Below are 15492 nucleotides of genomic sequence, written 5' to 3' on the forward strand. Positions count from 1 at the left end.
TCACTCTGTGCTCATTCCCTCTGCTCTCGCCCCTCCCTTTCCCTCCTCACCCTCCTCCCTTCACCCACACCTCCCACCCCTGCCCTCCTCCCCACCCCCTGCCCAAATCTCCTTATGCTTTTGATGATGTTCCAGTGAAGTGTCTGGGCGATATATAAAGGCACTGTATAAATGCAACTTGTTGTTTGGTTATAGACCCCAGCATGTGGCTTTATGATGTTGCTGCTAGTTGAAATAGCCACAGACACTGAGCTACGTGAGCCGCAGTATACAAAACAGCATTACTGTCCCAACAGAAATTCAATTTACAAAATTAGCATGCAGGTCAGACGGTGTTGAACATCCTGTTAATTGTTCAGCAAGGTGCTTGGAGGTATTTAAAGTCTGGGTCTGGGGTAGTCACGGATTGTGGCATCATCTCGAACGATTCCCTAAAGCTGCCTCCAGTCATTTGCTTTGATCAGTGAACCATCATTGCTGAGCTCATACGTAGGAGTAGATTTACGTAGGAGGGCAGAAGATGACATTTCATTCAGTGATGTAATTCCCAAATGGGTAGAGAATGAATGTGATGATTAAGCTGAGGGATGAGGCCCTTTCCCTTATTTTATTTTTCAAGGTGACCATGTCATTCCTTTATTTCCTGATTGTAGGTTCACTTCAGCAGCTGATATTGCTGACACTCTTAATGGTGCCTCTTTCCTAGTCCAGCCCATCTTGCTGCTATTTCAGGTTATTTGTGGATTAATCTAGGATGGAGCTATAAGTGATGAGCATGTTGTTATAGAAATCACTAAAACATAGATAATATTCTTCAAAATCATTTCAGAAATGGAATCTTTTTGACTTGCACTATAACCTGCTCCTTACACAGTTAACGGCATTGCTGAAAATAGACGGCCTTGGTTTAATGCTCTCTGTCTGGACCCCTGACCTATCACTGCTTCCTTGACCTCCCAAAGGTCAGCACGCAGGCAGCGAGTAGGTTCATTGTGCTGTAATGTTCTGTTGTCTCACAAACTCTCAATATACTGCATGCTAGCTACCAACGTGTTACATATTGCACAGGGCACAGAAACAGGCTGATCAGTCCAACCATTCCTATGCCAGAGTGAATGTTCCAGTTGAACTTCCTCATCTAAATCTCCCATTGTGCCTCTCTGTCCCATCTCCCTCATACGTTTGTCTTGCTTCCCTTTAAATGCATCTCGATACTGTTCACTTGAGTCACTTTCTGTGGGAGCAAGTCCCACATTCTCATCACTCTCGGGGGAACTTCATATAAAATCATAGAATTCTGCAGTGTAGAAGGAGGCCATTTGGCCCATTGAGTCTGCAATCCCACCCAGGCCCTATCCCCATCACCCCATGCATTTACCCTAGCTAGTCCCCTTGACACTAAGAGGTAATTTAGCATGGCCAATCCACCTAACCTGCACATCTTTGGAGTGTGGGAGGAAACCGGAGCACCCGGAAGAAACCCACGCAGACAACAGGGAGAACATGCAGACTCCACACAGGCAGCGACCCAAGCCGGGAATGGAACCCGGGTCCCTGGTGCTGTGAGGCAGCAGTGCTAACCACTGTGCCACCTGAATTGCCACTTGGATTTCTTGGTGACTATCTTATATTGATTCTCTCTCTCTATCCGCTCAATTGAAACCTTTCAAAATTTTTTACAACCTTGAGGTCTCTCCTCAGTCTTTGTCAAGAGAAAAGCGTCCCAGCCAGTCACTCCTTGCTGGTCTGCACACCCACACTGTGCTGTTGTTTTTGTAATGTCTTTTGAGCAGAATTCATTTCTGGGCTTGAGGGCACAAGTTGTCTGTTCCTAAGCCGAAAGCAGAATGGAGGCACAATGCAGTACTGATATCTGGAGTGATGATGTGGAGTTGCTGGTGTTGGACTAGGATAGGCACAGTAAGGAGTCTCACAACACGTTAAAGTCCAACAGGCTGCTCCGAAAGCTTGTGCTACCAAATAAACCTGTTGGACTTTAACCTGGTGTTACAATATCTGGAGTGACTTTCAAAGGCAGGTTTGCTGCTATTGAACCGAATGATGTTTAATATGTAAAGTTCCTGCATAAATGCAAGTCCTTTTTGCTGTATCCCAAACCCAACAAAAATATCAGCAGACGTCCTTCCAGTGTATTTTGATTGCAGGTTCTGACGTTAGCTTTAAGTCGTACTTTGTACTGGATCGGTAGAAACCGAGCTTCATGCTTGAAGGTTAAAACCAGCTCCCCCCACGCTGGAAGCAGATCCTTCAACAGAGAAACAAAGGAGCTACTTTCCTTGTTATAAACATGGGTAACCAATTCACAGGCAACCTACCTGCAATCAGCAATGAACAAGCTTTTTATTCATCCACGGGATGGGGGTGTCACTGGCTAGGCCAGCGTTTATTGCCCATCCCTAGTTGGCCTTGAGAAGGGGCGATGAGCTGCCTTTCTGAACCGCTGCAGTTCATGTGGTGTAGGTATACCCACAGTGCTGGTAGGGAGGGACTTCTGGAATTTTGACCCTGCGACAGTGAAGGAACGATGATATATTTCCCAGTCAGGATGGCGAGTGACTTGGAGGGGAACTTGCAGGTGTGGTGTTTCCAGGTACCTGCTGCTCTTGTCCTTCTAGATAGTGGTGGAGATAGAAGCTACTGTCTTGGTGGGTTTCTGCAGTGCCTCATGCAGGTGGTACGTGCTGCTGCTATTGGTGGTGGGGGGAGTGAATGTTTGTGGAAAGGGTGCCTGTGTAATGCCATCCTTACATTGCAGCACGCTATCTGAACTGATACGGCAACATAGCCATCAGTTAACAATCAATCTCCTTCCCCAGTGGGACATGAATGGTCCCTACTCACATGGGGAATGTTTGCATCAGCCTGGAAGCTTTGCTTATCTCTTCATCCATTGTTTGAATTAACTTAATCTTTCTCTTAAAATCTGTTCACTGTTTTATTTGAGGTTTTCTGATTCAATCTATGAGTACAAGGTGTATGAGATGTTAGTCATCTACTGATTCTTCCCACTGCAATCTCTTAATCCTCATTGTGCAAATTAGGTTTCCCTTATCTTCCAGCCCAGTTTCCTCTGGCCACTTACTCCTAACTTGTGCAGTGCTGTTTTGTGGATTTCTTCCCAGCTGTTCATTAGTTTCAAGTGACTATTGCTGAGAATTAATCTGCTGGTGGATAGAGATGTGGATCAAAATCAAGGAGGGAATTGGTGAATAAGGGAGGGTTCCAGGTCGGAGTGGGAAAGATAAGGGAGCATTCAGTCACATCCTGCCATTGTGGACTGTTCTTTGCCTGTTCAGCCCTTTGAATCTGCTCTGCTATTTAATTGGATCATAGAATCCCTACAGTGCACAAGGAGGCCATTTGGCCCATCAAGTCTACATCAACAACAATCCCACCCATGCCCCATTCCCATAACCACACGTAATACCCTGCTAATCCCCCAACCTACACATCCTGGGACACTAAGGGGCAATTTAGCATGGCTGGTCTGTTTCTTAAATTCACCTGTGTTGATGCCATATCCCTTATTATTCTTAACTAGCAAAAACCTTTCTCGGGTTTAAAAATGATTAATTGAGTTAGCATCGAACAAGAAATCCAGTTGGGAATTCAGAAGAAGCTTCTTTACCCAAAGAGTGTTGAGAATGTGGAACTTGCTGAACACAGAACTGTTGAAGCAATCCATGTACATTGAAGAGGAAGCTGGACAAGCCAATGAAGGAGGGGGGAATAGAGGGTTCTGACGGTGGATTTGGATGAGGACATGTGCGAGGAAGCTTGACCGGAGCATGGAATGGTTGAACTGTGTGGCCTGTTTCTCTGCCCTATATTCTGTGTCCTGTTCATTTTGGAGCAGATTTTCAAATTTACGTGAAGAATTGTTTCCTAGCTTCTCTCCAGAACGGCCTGGTGCTGATTTTAAGGTAATGTTCTTTTGCCCTAGACTTCCCAGCAGCAGAAAGCTTTCCCCTCTATCTACCCCAAAGATGCTAAAAACAACAATCCGCTCACTGCTTCACTCTGTCTGCCAGGAATACAAGCCCCTTTTATCCCATCTACCCAGAAAGCCAAACCACTGGAGCTCTGCTAAAATCCTGGTGAATTTCTTAATTTAAAGTTTATTTATTAGTGTCACAAATAGGCTTACATTTTCACAGTAACATGAAGTTACTGTGAAAATCCCCCTAGTCGTCACACTCCGGCCCCTGTTTGGGTACACTGAGGGAGAATTTAGCATGGCCAATGCACCTGACCAGCACATTTTTTGGACTGTGGGAGGAAACCGGAGCACCCGAAGGAAGCCCATGCAGACACGGGGAGAAGGAGTAAACTCCACGCAGACAGCGACCCAAGACCGGAATCGAACCTGGGTCCCTGGCGCTGTGAGGCAGCAGTGCTAGCCACCATGTTGCACTCCTTCCAAAGCTGGAAGAACCTTTCTAAGGGAAGAGCCAGAGCTTTGGATGGTGCTTTGAATGTGACCTCATGGGGGCTTTGTATCACTGCAGCAGAGTTCTCCTTTATATTCTAGAACACTCAGTGTAAAGGTTAACGTCCAGGTCACACTGTGTCTCTGTTGTATGAACTGAGTCAGTCCCTATGTAGACGTATTGTAGTTGGGTCAGTGGAGTGTAGGGTGAATGTTTCCTATATTAGTGGGTGTTTCACTGAGGGGGTACTTCAAATTGCATTATCCTACCCTGGGGTCAGGTCTCCCAGATACTTCCCATCTCTTTACTCTCCTAGATTGATATTGAATTACAGACGATGTCCAGCATAGTGTGAGCTATCAGATCTCAACTGAAGCAGCAGAGTGGGATTGATGGGAATATCCCGGATTGTACAGCAGTGAGGGATTGACGGGAATATCCCTGATTGACGGGAATATCCTGGATTATCAGTGAGGGATTGATGGGATTACCCCGGATTGTATATCAGTGAGGGATTGATGGGAATATTCCGGATTGTATACCAGTGAGGGATTGACGGGAATATCCCGGATTGTATATCAGTGAGGGATTGACGGGAATATCCCGTATTGTATATCAGTGAGGGATTGACGGGATTACCCCTGATTAACGGGAATATCCCGGATTGTGCAGCCTTAAGGCACTGAACAAATTGGGCTTGCATGTGATGCTCCCACAGTTGAATATCCTGTAGATATCCACCATGTAGCTCACACATAGAGTGGGGGGAGGGGTTCATCAAAGCATAACCCAGCAAGAACCTATCTGCTCAGAAGAAAAATCTTATCTGTATCGGTTGGTGTGTGTGTTGAAAATGGTGTTAGCGTATGGTGTGTTTGCCGAGTACATTTCATAATGCTGTGGGTTGAAATTGTGTATGTAGGCACAGGCCCTTCCAGTGCCACACAATCTGCAAACCGGTGCCTCGGTCTAAATGTCTGAATAACAAAAGTGGTGGCAATGATAATGAGGCCACATGGCTACCTCCTGTGTGTCCGTCGCCCTTGCCCTTGTCGATGGTAGAGATTACTGGTGTGTAAGGTGCTGTCTGAGGAGCCTTGTGAGATGCTGCAATGTATCTTGTAGATAGTACACCGACCTGGCTGTCACTGCGTCAGTTTTGGAGGGAGTGAATGTTGAAGGTGGTGGAATGGGTGTCGGAATCAAGAGAGCTGCTTTGAACTGGATGGTTTTTAAAAAAAAGTTTATTTATTAGTATCACAAGTAGTCTTACATTAACACTGCAATGAAGTTACTGTGAAAATCCCCTAGTTGCCACATCCGGTGTCTGTTTGGGTACACTGAGGGTGAATTTAGCATGGCCAGTGCACCTGACCAGCACATCTTTTGGACTGTGAGAGGAAACCCACGCAGACATGGGGAGAAGGTGCAGACTCCGCACAGACAGCAACCCAAGCTGGGACTCTAACCTGGGTCCCTGGCGCTGTGAGGCGGCAGGGCTAACCACTCTGCCACATGGTGTCAACCTCTTGAGGTTTTAGCTACATTTATCCAGGCAAGTGCAGAGTAATCCATCACACTTCCGACCTGTAGATGGTGGACAGGCTTAAGGGAGTCAAGAGGCGAGTTATTCTTGTCACAATTCCTAGCCGTCCAGCTCCTGGCTAGTCCAGTTCAGTTTCTGGTCAATGGTATCCACCAGGATATAGATAGTGGGGAATTCAGCGATGGCGATGCCATGGGGCGATGGTTAGATTCTGTCTTGTCAGTTTTAATTTTATTTTTGGTTAGTCCTGTAAAGTGCCATGGGATGTTTTATCACATTAAGTTGTGAGGAGGATGATTGGTTTAGAGAGGGATTTGTTTATTTACCTGACACTGTCTAGCTGAAGGAATGAAGAAACAACCCTTTCCTTTAGATTAAACCCAGCCAATCCCCTTCCCCCCTCTCCCTTGCTGTTGCTGCTTGACTGTAAGTAGGCGGGAGCCATTTCCAGAGGCTGACTTTGTCTCTGCATTCCACAGGGGTTCCTATCGCTTTGAGAGAGCTAACCGGAGTCTCCTCGATGTTCGTATTCCACCATTCTCCCTCGAAAGCAAGAACGAAGATTCTCCCAATGGGTTCTTGCCTGGCCCATTCACCTCCTTAACCTGAGCACGAGGTAGCTGCTACCGGCGCACACTATAGATAGAGACGATGGAGGGGGAATTGGGGAATGCAGTCCATGGTACAACAGTGAGTTAGATATAGCTGTAACCAAGCTACCTCAGTCAGATATCAGCAGGAAGGGCAAGGAACTGGAGTGGATTCTTTAGTTAAAATAAAGTTTGACTTGGAGGGTGGTACATGCAGGTCAACAGAGCTTTATTCAGAATCTGAGGCATTTAAAATCTTGTGTCTACAAAATTATTATTGCATTTTTCTTACCTTTTATGTTAGCTTTTATAAATTCTTGTATTCATATTTATAATGAACTGCCTGTGTAAACCTATGATATAATTATTAAACTCGTGCTGTTGTATTCCTGCCAGACCCCCAGCCTGGATTCCCCAACCAGCTCCCCTTCTCCGTTCCCACAATTGCTGTAAATGTTGCTGTATATTCAAGAATAATGTCAAGTCAAGATATTAGAGTGTACCATAACTGCCTTTAGAATGGGGCCTGAGTTACACCTCTCCACCAAGCTCCAGTTATTCCTCACTTCCTAGCTTTGCTTCTGTTGAACAGCATACTGAGTGATGAATCCTCAGATATAGCGCAGTGCTGTAACCGGCCTCGTACCTGGCATCCACACTATAACTTGCCGTGAGAGCATGCAGAAGTACGAGGGAGAAATGGGAATGGGAGGAGGTTAAATTGGCACTGAGGGGAAGGGGATGACGCATGACAAAGAAACTGATGATTTATTTGCATTTGTTGGAAGGAGGTGGTTGGTAAGTTTTTAAAATATTAATTTACAGGATGTGGCTGTCAGTGGCTGGGCCAGCATTTATTGCCCATCCCTAACTGCCCTTCAGAAAGTGGTGGTGAGCTGCCTTCTTAAACCGCTGCGGTCCAAGTGGTGTCGGTACACCCACAGTGCTGTTAGGGAGGGACTTGCAGGATTTTGACCTATATAGAAATTAAGCTGGATATATCCTTTCCTCGGGATGATGCTAGGCCAGTTGCTGTTTGTGACAGAGAAAGTCTAGCCAGATCCACTTCCCCAGAGGGGAAACATCCTCTCAGCCACCCACCCTATGTTTCCAAAAAAACTCAGCTTTCATTCTTCCAATGGGTGGAGCCCAAGGTGCTCAACCTTTCTTCATAAGGTAACTCCATCATCCCTGAACCAGCCCAGTGTGTCTTCATGCTGCCCTCCTAGCACGCTGCCTCTCTCTCCTTCCTCCTAGCACGCTGCCTCTCTCTCCTTCCTCCTAGCACGCTGCCTCTCTCTCCTTCCTCCTAGCACGCTGCCTCTCTCTCCTTCCTCCTAGCACGCTGCCTCTCTCTCCTTCCTGCCAACTTCACCTATTTCCTCCATCTGTCATATTTTAACCTACTCATTTGACCGATCGACATCTCTCTGCAGATTCTTTGTGTTCTCTTGATGATTTACTTTCCTACCTATCTTTGTGCCATTGGCAAATTTAGCTGCCATACGTTCAGTGTCTTCATCTGAGTCATTGATATGAACTGTAATTGGCTTAGCGGTAGGAGACAGAGGGTGGTGACTGCAGGCCAGTGTCCAGTGGTGTACCATAGGGATCTGTGCTGGGCCTCCTACTGTTCGTCATTTATACATAGGTGACTATGTGGGGGATAAGATAAGTAAGTTTGCCGATGACACAAAGATTGGCCGGGTGGTTAACAGTGAGATTGAGTGTCTTGGGTTACAGGAAGATACAGACGAGATGGTCAAATGGGCGGATAAGGGGCAGATGGAATTTAACCCTGAAAAGTGTGAGGTGATGCACTTTGGAAGGAGTAATTTGACGAGGAGGTATACTATGAAAGGTCTGACACTGGGAAGTTCCGAAGAACAAAGGAACCTTGGTGTGTTTGTCCATCGATCTCTGAAGGCGGAGAGGCAGGTTAATAGGGTGGTGAAAAAGGCATATGGCACACTCGCCTGTATCAATCGGGGTATAGATTACAAAAGCAGAGAGGTCATGATGGAGTTGTACAGAACTTTGGTGAGGCCACAGCTGGAGTACTCTGTGCAATTCTGGTCCTCACATTATAGGAAGGACATGAACGCAGTAGAGGGGGTGCAGAGAGATTCACCAGGACGCTGCCCGGAATGGAACATTTAAGTTATGAAGAGAGGTTGGATAGGTTTGGGTTGTTTTCTCTGGAGCAGAGAAGACTGAGGGGCAATCTGATTGAGGTGTTCAAGATTATGAGGTGCATGGACAAGGTGGATAGGGAGCAGCTGTTCTCCTTACACTGCGGATGTGGAAGGGGAATAGGGATAGCCCAGGAAATTACCCACCGGTGAGTCTAACCTCAGTGGTTGGTAAGTTGATGGAGAAGATCCTGAGGGGCAGGATTTATGAATATTTAGAGAAGTTTAGTATGCTCAAAAGTAGTCAGCACGGCTTTGTCAAAGGCAAATCGTGCCTTACGAGCCTGGTGGAGTTCTTTGAAAATGTGACTAAACACATTGACGAAGGAAAAGCGGTGGATGTGGTTTACATGGACTTCAGCAAGGCGTTCGATAAGGTCCCCCATGCAAGACTTCTCGAGAAAGTGAGAGGGCATGGGATCCAAGGGGCTGTTGCCTTGTGGATTCAGAACTGGCTTGCCTGCAGGAGGCAGAGAGTGGTTGTAGACGGGTCTTTTTCTGAATGGAGGTCGGCCACCAGTAGAGTGCCCCAGGGATCTGTTCTGGGACCCTTGTTGTTTGTCATTTTCATAAATGACCTGGATGAGGAAGTGGAGGGATGAGTTGGTAAGTTTGCTGACGACACGAAGGTTGGTGGTGTTGTGGATAGGTTGGAGGGATGTCAGAAGCTGCAGCGTGACATAGATAGGATGCAAGACTGGGCAGAGAAGTGGCAGATGGACTTCAACCCGGATAAATGTGTAGTGGTCCATTTTGGCAGGTCAAATGGGATGAAGGAGTATAATATCAAGGGTAAGACTCTTCGCAGTGTAGAGGATCAGAAGGACCTTGGGGTCCGGGTCCATAGGACTCTTAAATCGGCCTCGCAGGTAGAGGAGGTGGTTAAGAAGGCATATGGTGTTCTGGCCTTCATCAATCGAGGGATTGAGTTGAGGAGTCGGGAGATAATGATGCAGCTTTATAAGACCCTCGTCAGACCCCACTTGGAGTAGATCCTGGCCGCCTCATTACAGGAGGGATGTGGAAATGATTGAAAGGGTGCAGAGAAGATTTACACGGAAGTTGCCTGGATTGGTTGGCATGCCTTATTAGGATAGGCTGAGGGAGCTCGGTCTTTCCTCCTTGGAGAGATGAAGGATGAGAGGTGACCTGATAGAGGTGTAGAAGATGTTGAGAGGTATAGATCGGGTGGATTCTCGGAGGCTTTTTCCCAGGGCTGAAATGGCTGCTACGAGAGGACACAGGTTTAAGGTGCTGGGGAGTAGTTACAGAGGAGATGTCAGGGGTAAGTTTTTCACTCAGAGGCTGGTGGGTGAGAGGAATCGGCTGCCGTCAGTGGTGGTGGAGGCAAACTTGATTGGGTCTTTTAAGAGACTTCTGGATGAGTACATGGGACTTAATAGGATTGAGGGTTATAGGTAAGCCTATATATAAGCCTAGGTAGGTAGGGACATGACCGGCGCAACTTGTGGGCCGAAGGGCCTGTTTGTGCTGTAGTTTTTCTATGTTCTATGTTCTTAGTTGAAGGGTCAGTTATGAAGGGACACAAGTTAAAAGTGAGGGATGGGAGGTTTAGGGGGGATTTGAGGAAAACCTTTTTACCCAGAGGGTGGTGACAGTCTGGAATGCGCTGCCTGGGAGGGTGGTGGAGGCGGGATGCCTCACATCCTCGACCTTTTGGCTAAGATCAAGTGTAGTATGGATCGCCTGCTCTTGGTTGAGGTCATTAGGTTACGCTGAGGCTTCATATGTTTCATATGAAGCAATTTTTAAAAGCGGCATCTCGGCCTTTTGGCTAAGATGCAAATGAGCTCAAGTCTTGGAGGAGGATCCTCCCCCTTCTCCAATCAGCTTGGCTCATGTAGATCAGGCCCAGGACAGGGTGGTTTTGGTCTCCCGTCCTGTCTTGTCAGCCTGGATCACGAGAGCAGCAGCAGTTCCAGCATCGACAGGCAGTGCTGGTGATGTCAGCTAACACTGAGACACATTACCTTCCCACATTATAACTAGCATCATCCTTAAACATAGGCTTACTCACTGCAGTGAGACTTCCATTGAGGCTTTATATCTGTCAGAGTCATAGAGATTTACAGCATGGAATTAGGCCCTTCGGCCCAACTGTCCATGCTGCCCTTTTTTTTAAAAAACCCCTAAGCTAGCCCCAGAGGAGTTGCATTTCTGTCTGTTTTCATTACAGAGTTGTTTTTAGCTGACCAGCCTGAGCCCTGAAGAGTAATTGGCCTGCTTTGAGTGCCTGGGCTTTTCTCTGTGCCAGCGATGTGAGAGACTGAGTGCCTCAGTGTTAGAACCTCCCGAGAAGGAGCTCCGTGTTTTACTCAGTCAGTAATTGTGTTGCTCTGGGTACAGGGTTGTGTGTGTGAATGTGGTCCTGTTGACAGTGCTGGTGTTTTCTAGCTCCTTCCTAACATTAGTATAAAGTTGAGTCGTGCCTGTGTGGAGTAGTTTCACAACGAGTGATTGCACGTGAGGCTAATTGTGGATTGTCACTGGAGTGTAACATCTGTGATAACCTCCCAGGAGTACAGCTCTCAAGATTCTGAACCTCAGACTTGGTTTATCACTCGAGGTGGCATTTTGAGTTCTCTAACACGGGGGTACAGTACTGGTTATTTGGAATCGCAATGATGGGAGAGATTTGATTAAAACTATCACTCGGGCTGATCTTGTCAGATTCCAGTTTACTTGTGTTCAGTTATTAAATAGCCTCGGAACCGGGACTAGGTAGTTGCGTAGAACTCAGATGGACAGTGACCAGCCCACCCAGGAAACCCACTTTCTGACATTTGTTGCATCTAAAACCAGCGGGTGTCAGGCAGCTGCTGAGATTCAATGAGAGGTTTAAATAAAGATTTTTGGTCGATAATGTTTCCCTTATTTTATTTCAGTAAGTTGTTGAACATGTTGCTTCGAATCTAATCCCCGTACCTGCCAATAAAGAACTCTGGCAGGAGACAGGGCACAGCCTGTGTACACGGTCAGCAAATTCTACAACATAGATTCTCCATGCAGACTGATTGGGTCACAGGGTTGCAGTTATTGAGCCAAAGCAAGGATACTGCAGATGCTGGAAATCTGAAATTAAAAACGGCAAATGCTGCAAAAACTCAGCAGCTGGAGCAGCATCTATTGGAGCATGGAGTCCCATCGCCACTTTGCAGCTCTCCCACTCCATTTACCTTCGCTTATCACTGGAAAGAGTTAGAGAAGCGCCAGGATTGAAATACCATGCCTCGGCAAAGGGGAAGAGGAGGAAAGAACAAAATAGGAGGTCGATGATTGGGCAGGAGGGGTGTCTGTCACAGCCTCTGCCTGACTCGCTGAGTATTTGCAGCATTTTCTGTAATTGGTCATTGAAAAATGTTTCTGGGAAATGGAATTGGGAAATAAAAACTGTACGATGGGCCAGCGCCGCGGCTGAGGGGGCCAGCGCCGCGGCTGAGGGGGCCAGCGCCGCGGCTGAGGGGGCCAGCGCCGCGGCTGGCAGGAACGGTAGAGCTGGGGCGAGCTGACCAGCGTACTCTTGGCTCAGGTGTAAAATCCTGCAGGGAATGCAGACTCACAAGCCAGCTTTAATTCTCAAGTCACTGGGCAGAGGCTGCTGCCGGTTCTGAGGCAGCCTCAGCCCAGCATGGTCACGTCGCTCACCTTGACATGCTTTCATCTCCTTCTTTGCAGGGGAACGTTCCGTTTCGAGAGGCCAGAAGGTTCTCAGCTTGATGTCCGCATACCACCCTTCTCCCTGGAGAGCAATAAAGATGACAAGGCCCCCCCTGCTGGGTATAGCTGGTAGGGCACCGCCTGCTGGAACCTGGGGCTGCCTACCTGGAACTTTGGGGGTGGGTCAGAGAGGGTGAAACGAAGTGGAAAGTCTTCCATTGCTGGCCCTTTACAGATCTCCCAGGCTGATATAAACACCGGTCACGTTACGCCTGTTTTTGCTGAAGAAATTGTTTTGAATGTGCAACGCAGACTGAATGCTTGTCTCATTGAAGGAGGGGATTGGAGGAGAATGGGGTTGTGTGCTCAGAGACTGGGAGAGAGGAAATGGGGTTTGTGTTCAACAATTGGCACTTTCAAACTTTTTGCTTAATTATGCCAAAAAGGGTGAACAGTGGGATAGGGCAGTGTGTCCAGCAGCTCCCTGCGGCATTGCCAGCTTGGGCAAGCGCAAGAGTGGCCGTTTGGAGCTGACTAGACACTAGCTGCGCAGACCAGGCCCAGTGGTGTCTGTCCTGCTGTTCCCCTTCTCTATCCCACTGCCACAAGTTATTAATAGAGCAGTAATGTCTGCCAGTGTGTTAATATGAAGATTAAATGAAATGAAAGGGTTAAAGCTGGAACTGTGTCCCTTCAATTGTGTGGAAAGTGTGCTGGAGTTTACTCTGGAATGAAATGACTTTCAGACTGTTGTATTGCTGCTGCACACACACTCCCAAATCGCTGACAATACTTTGCATTACCTGGAAGTGCGATTCTGTAGAGGAACACAACAGCCAATTTGTACACAGTTGGATCCTGCAGCCATCAGTGAGATTCCTGGCCAGTTATTTCAGTGACTCAGCAAATTACCACAAATGTTAGAAATCTGAAATGTTCAGCTCAGGCAGAGCGGCAAAAACAGGCCAACCGTTCATTAGACCCTGGTCTTGATGAAAGGTAATCAAGCTGAAACGCTAACTTGCTCTCTGTCTTTCTCTCCCTCTGCCCCCCTGCCTCGGGCCCCTCCTGCCTCGGCCCCTCTCTCTCAAATACTGCCTGACGTGTTGCATCTTAGTGTTTTATTGCTGGTTAAGAGGGAAATATTGGCTGAGGAGGGTGGGGAGGATTCCTCTTCCTTAGTGGTGCCATGGAATCTTGAACATCCACCAGCTCTGGTGTTGGTTCCACAGCTCCTGCACCTTGGTTGACCTCTGCCAGTTTAAGGCCACATTCAGACATTAAGGTGAGTCACGGGTTATCGAGTGCTGTTGTGCTGTACATGGGATCTATATCAGCCTGCAGTTTAGTTACGCAGTGGAAACAATTGTACTGTGATGCTATACGGTGAGATTTATATGTGTAACCCTCCAGACCTACGAGCCTGTGAGATATTTGCAATTGCCCAGCCATTGGTGACTGTACCTTTAGCTGTGTATGGTCTAACCTCTGGAATACTCTCCCTAAAACACTCTGCCCCTCCTCTCTCCTTTAAAAACACTCCGTCAAACCAAGCTTTCTGTTTTCTGCCCTAATATTTCTGAATGTGGCTAAGCATCAGATTTTATTTGATAGTGCTCCTGTGGACTTGGTTATTGCTAAATAAATGCAAGTTGTTGCTTATCTACCTGTTACTGTATAAACATGTCCCTTACGGGAGAGTCTAGAACTAGGGGACATAGATTAAAAAGAAGCGGTCTCCTATTCAAGGCAGGTGAGAATTATTTTCTCTGAGGGTTGTTGGACTTTGAGATTATCTTTAGAGAGAGCAGCAGAGGCTGGGGCATTGAATATTTATGAAGCTGAGTTAGATTCTTGCCCAAGATGGAAGTCAAAGGTTGTAGGCATTAGACAGGAAAATGGAGGCCACAATCAAATTAGCCATGGTTTTATCAAATGGCGGAGCAGGCTCGAGGGGCTGAATGGCCTACTCGTAATTCATATCTTTGTAAACTGTAGTAAGATTTAACATTGCCCCCCCACCCCCTCATCCGTAGTCGCCATTGTATTGTTGCTACTCCCAGCCTCAAATGGAGCAGTGACCCAGGGGAATGGTGTTGATCCATCTCAGCACTGAGTCACAATGTGTCTCAATCTCACTGCATCCAGCTTCCCGTTGTGGGACCTGATGGGCCTATTTCTGGAGAGGGCTGGTTGGGGATTCAGAACTGTCCCCTCACTCGTTACCTTACAGAGGTTAAAGCTGTGTTGTCTCCGTGCCTGTTTTGTGACTGGAAATGATGTGGATTTGGCTAGTTCTACTGATTAGAAATGTATATCAGGCTGCTGTGTTATTTTGGGATAGGTTTGTGGGGGCTGTAGTTCTAATATTGCTGTCAGTATCTGTCAAAGCCTTAGACTTGGCACTGCACAGTTTGTATTGATTGGGGTGTGAGTGGGTGAGGTGCAGTCACTGATACCATTCCGATTATATGGGTTAAGGGTGAAAGGAGAAAAGTTTAAAGGGAATATTAGGGGGGGCTTCTTCACGCAGAGAGTGGTGGGAGTGTGGAATGAGCTGCCGGATAAAGTGGTAAATGCGGGGTCACTTTTAACATTTAAGAAAAACTTGGACGGGTTCATGGATGAGAGGGGTGTGGAGGGATATGGTCCAAGTGCAGGTCAGTGGGACTAGGCATAAAATGGTTCGGCACAGACAAGAAGGGCCAAAAGGCCTGTTTCTGAGCTGTAATTTTCTATGGTTCTATGGTCCTATATACACCCTTGAAATACAAGCCATAGAGCAGGATCTATTTTGCAGTCAGGAGCTGTGCTGATAGTATTTATTCACTGAGAATCAGTCGGTCATGTTTGGCTTTGAGGATTTGCAATGGGTGATGGTTCATTCTTTAACACAGGCTACATTTAAACACCACCACAGAGGGAAATACAGCCCTCAGAGAGAAAGCAGATTCAAGTTATCAGCACACCCGAATATTCCTTTACTCACTGAAAATATTGTTTCACTGGTGTCTTCCTCCTATATGAAATGTACA

At 46.9% G+C, this 15492-nt stretch overlaps 1 protein-coding gene across 2 annotated transcripts in view; it reads left to right on the forward strand.

The window, feature by feature from the left end:
* poldip2 (polymerase (DNA-directed), delta interacting protein 2) overlaps window positions 1-14119 on the forward strand; it is a 48278-nt gene extending 34159 nt beyond the window's left edge. Inside the window, exons 11-12 of one of the 2 annotated variants that reach the window (XM_078224575.1) lie at window positions 6477-6613; window positions 12476-14119. In XM_078224575.1, the coding sequence (XP_078080701.1) occupies window positions 6477-6606 (130 nt within the window). In that variant the 3' untranslated portion in view covers window positions 6607-6613; window positions 12476-14119. The remainder of the gene's footprint in view (window positions 1-6476; window positions 6614-12475) is intronic. The other variant, XM_078224576.1, reaches the window with a different exon arrangement.
* Window positions 14120-15492: the final 1373 nt, after the last annotated feature.

The sequence above is a fragment of the Mustelus asterias genome, chromosome 12 (genome assembly GCF_964213995.1).
Source record: "Mustelus asterias chromosome 12, sMusAst1.hap1.1, whole genome shotgun sequence".
NCBI classification, from domain to species: domain Eukaryota; kingdom Metazoa; phylum Chordata; class Chondrichthyes; order Carcharhiniformes; family Triakidae; genus Mustelus; species Mustelus asterias.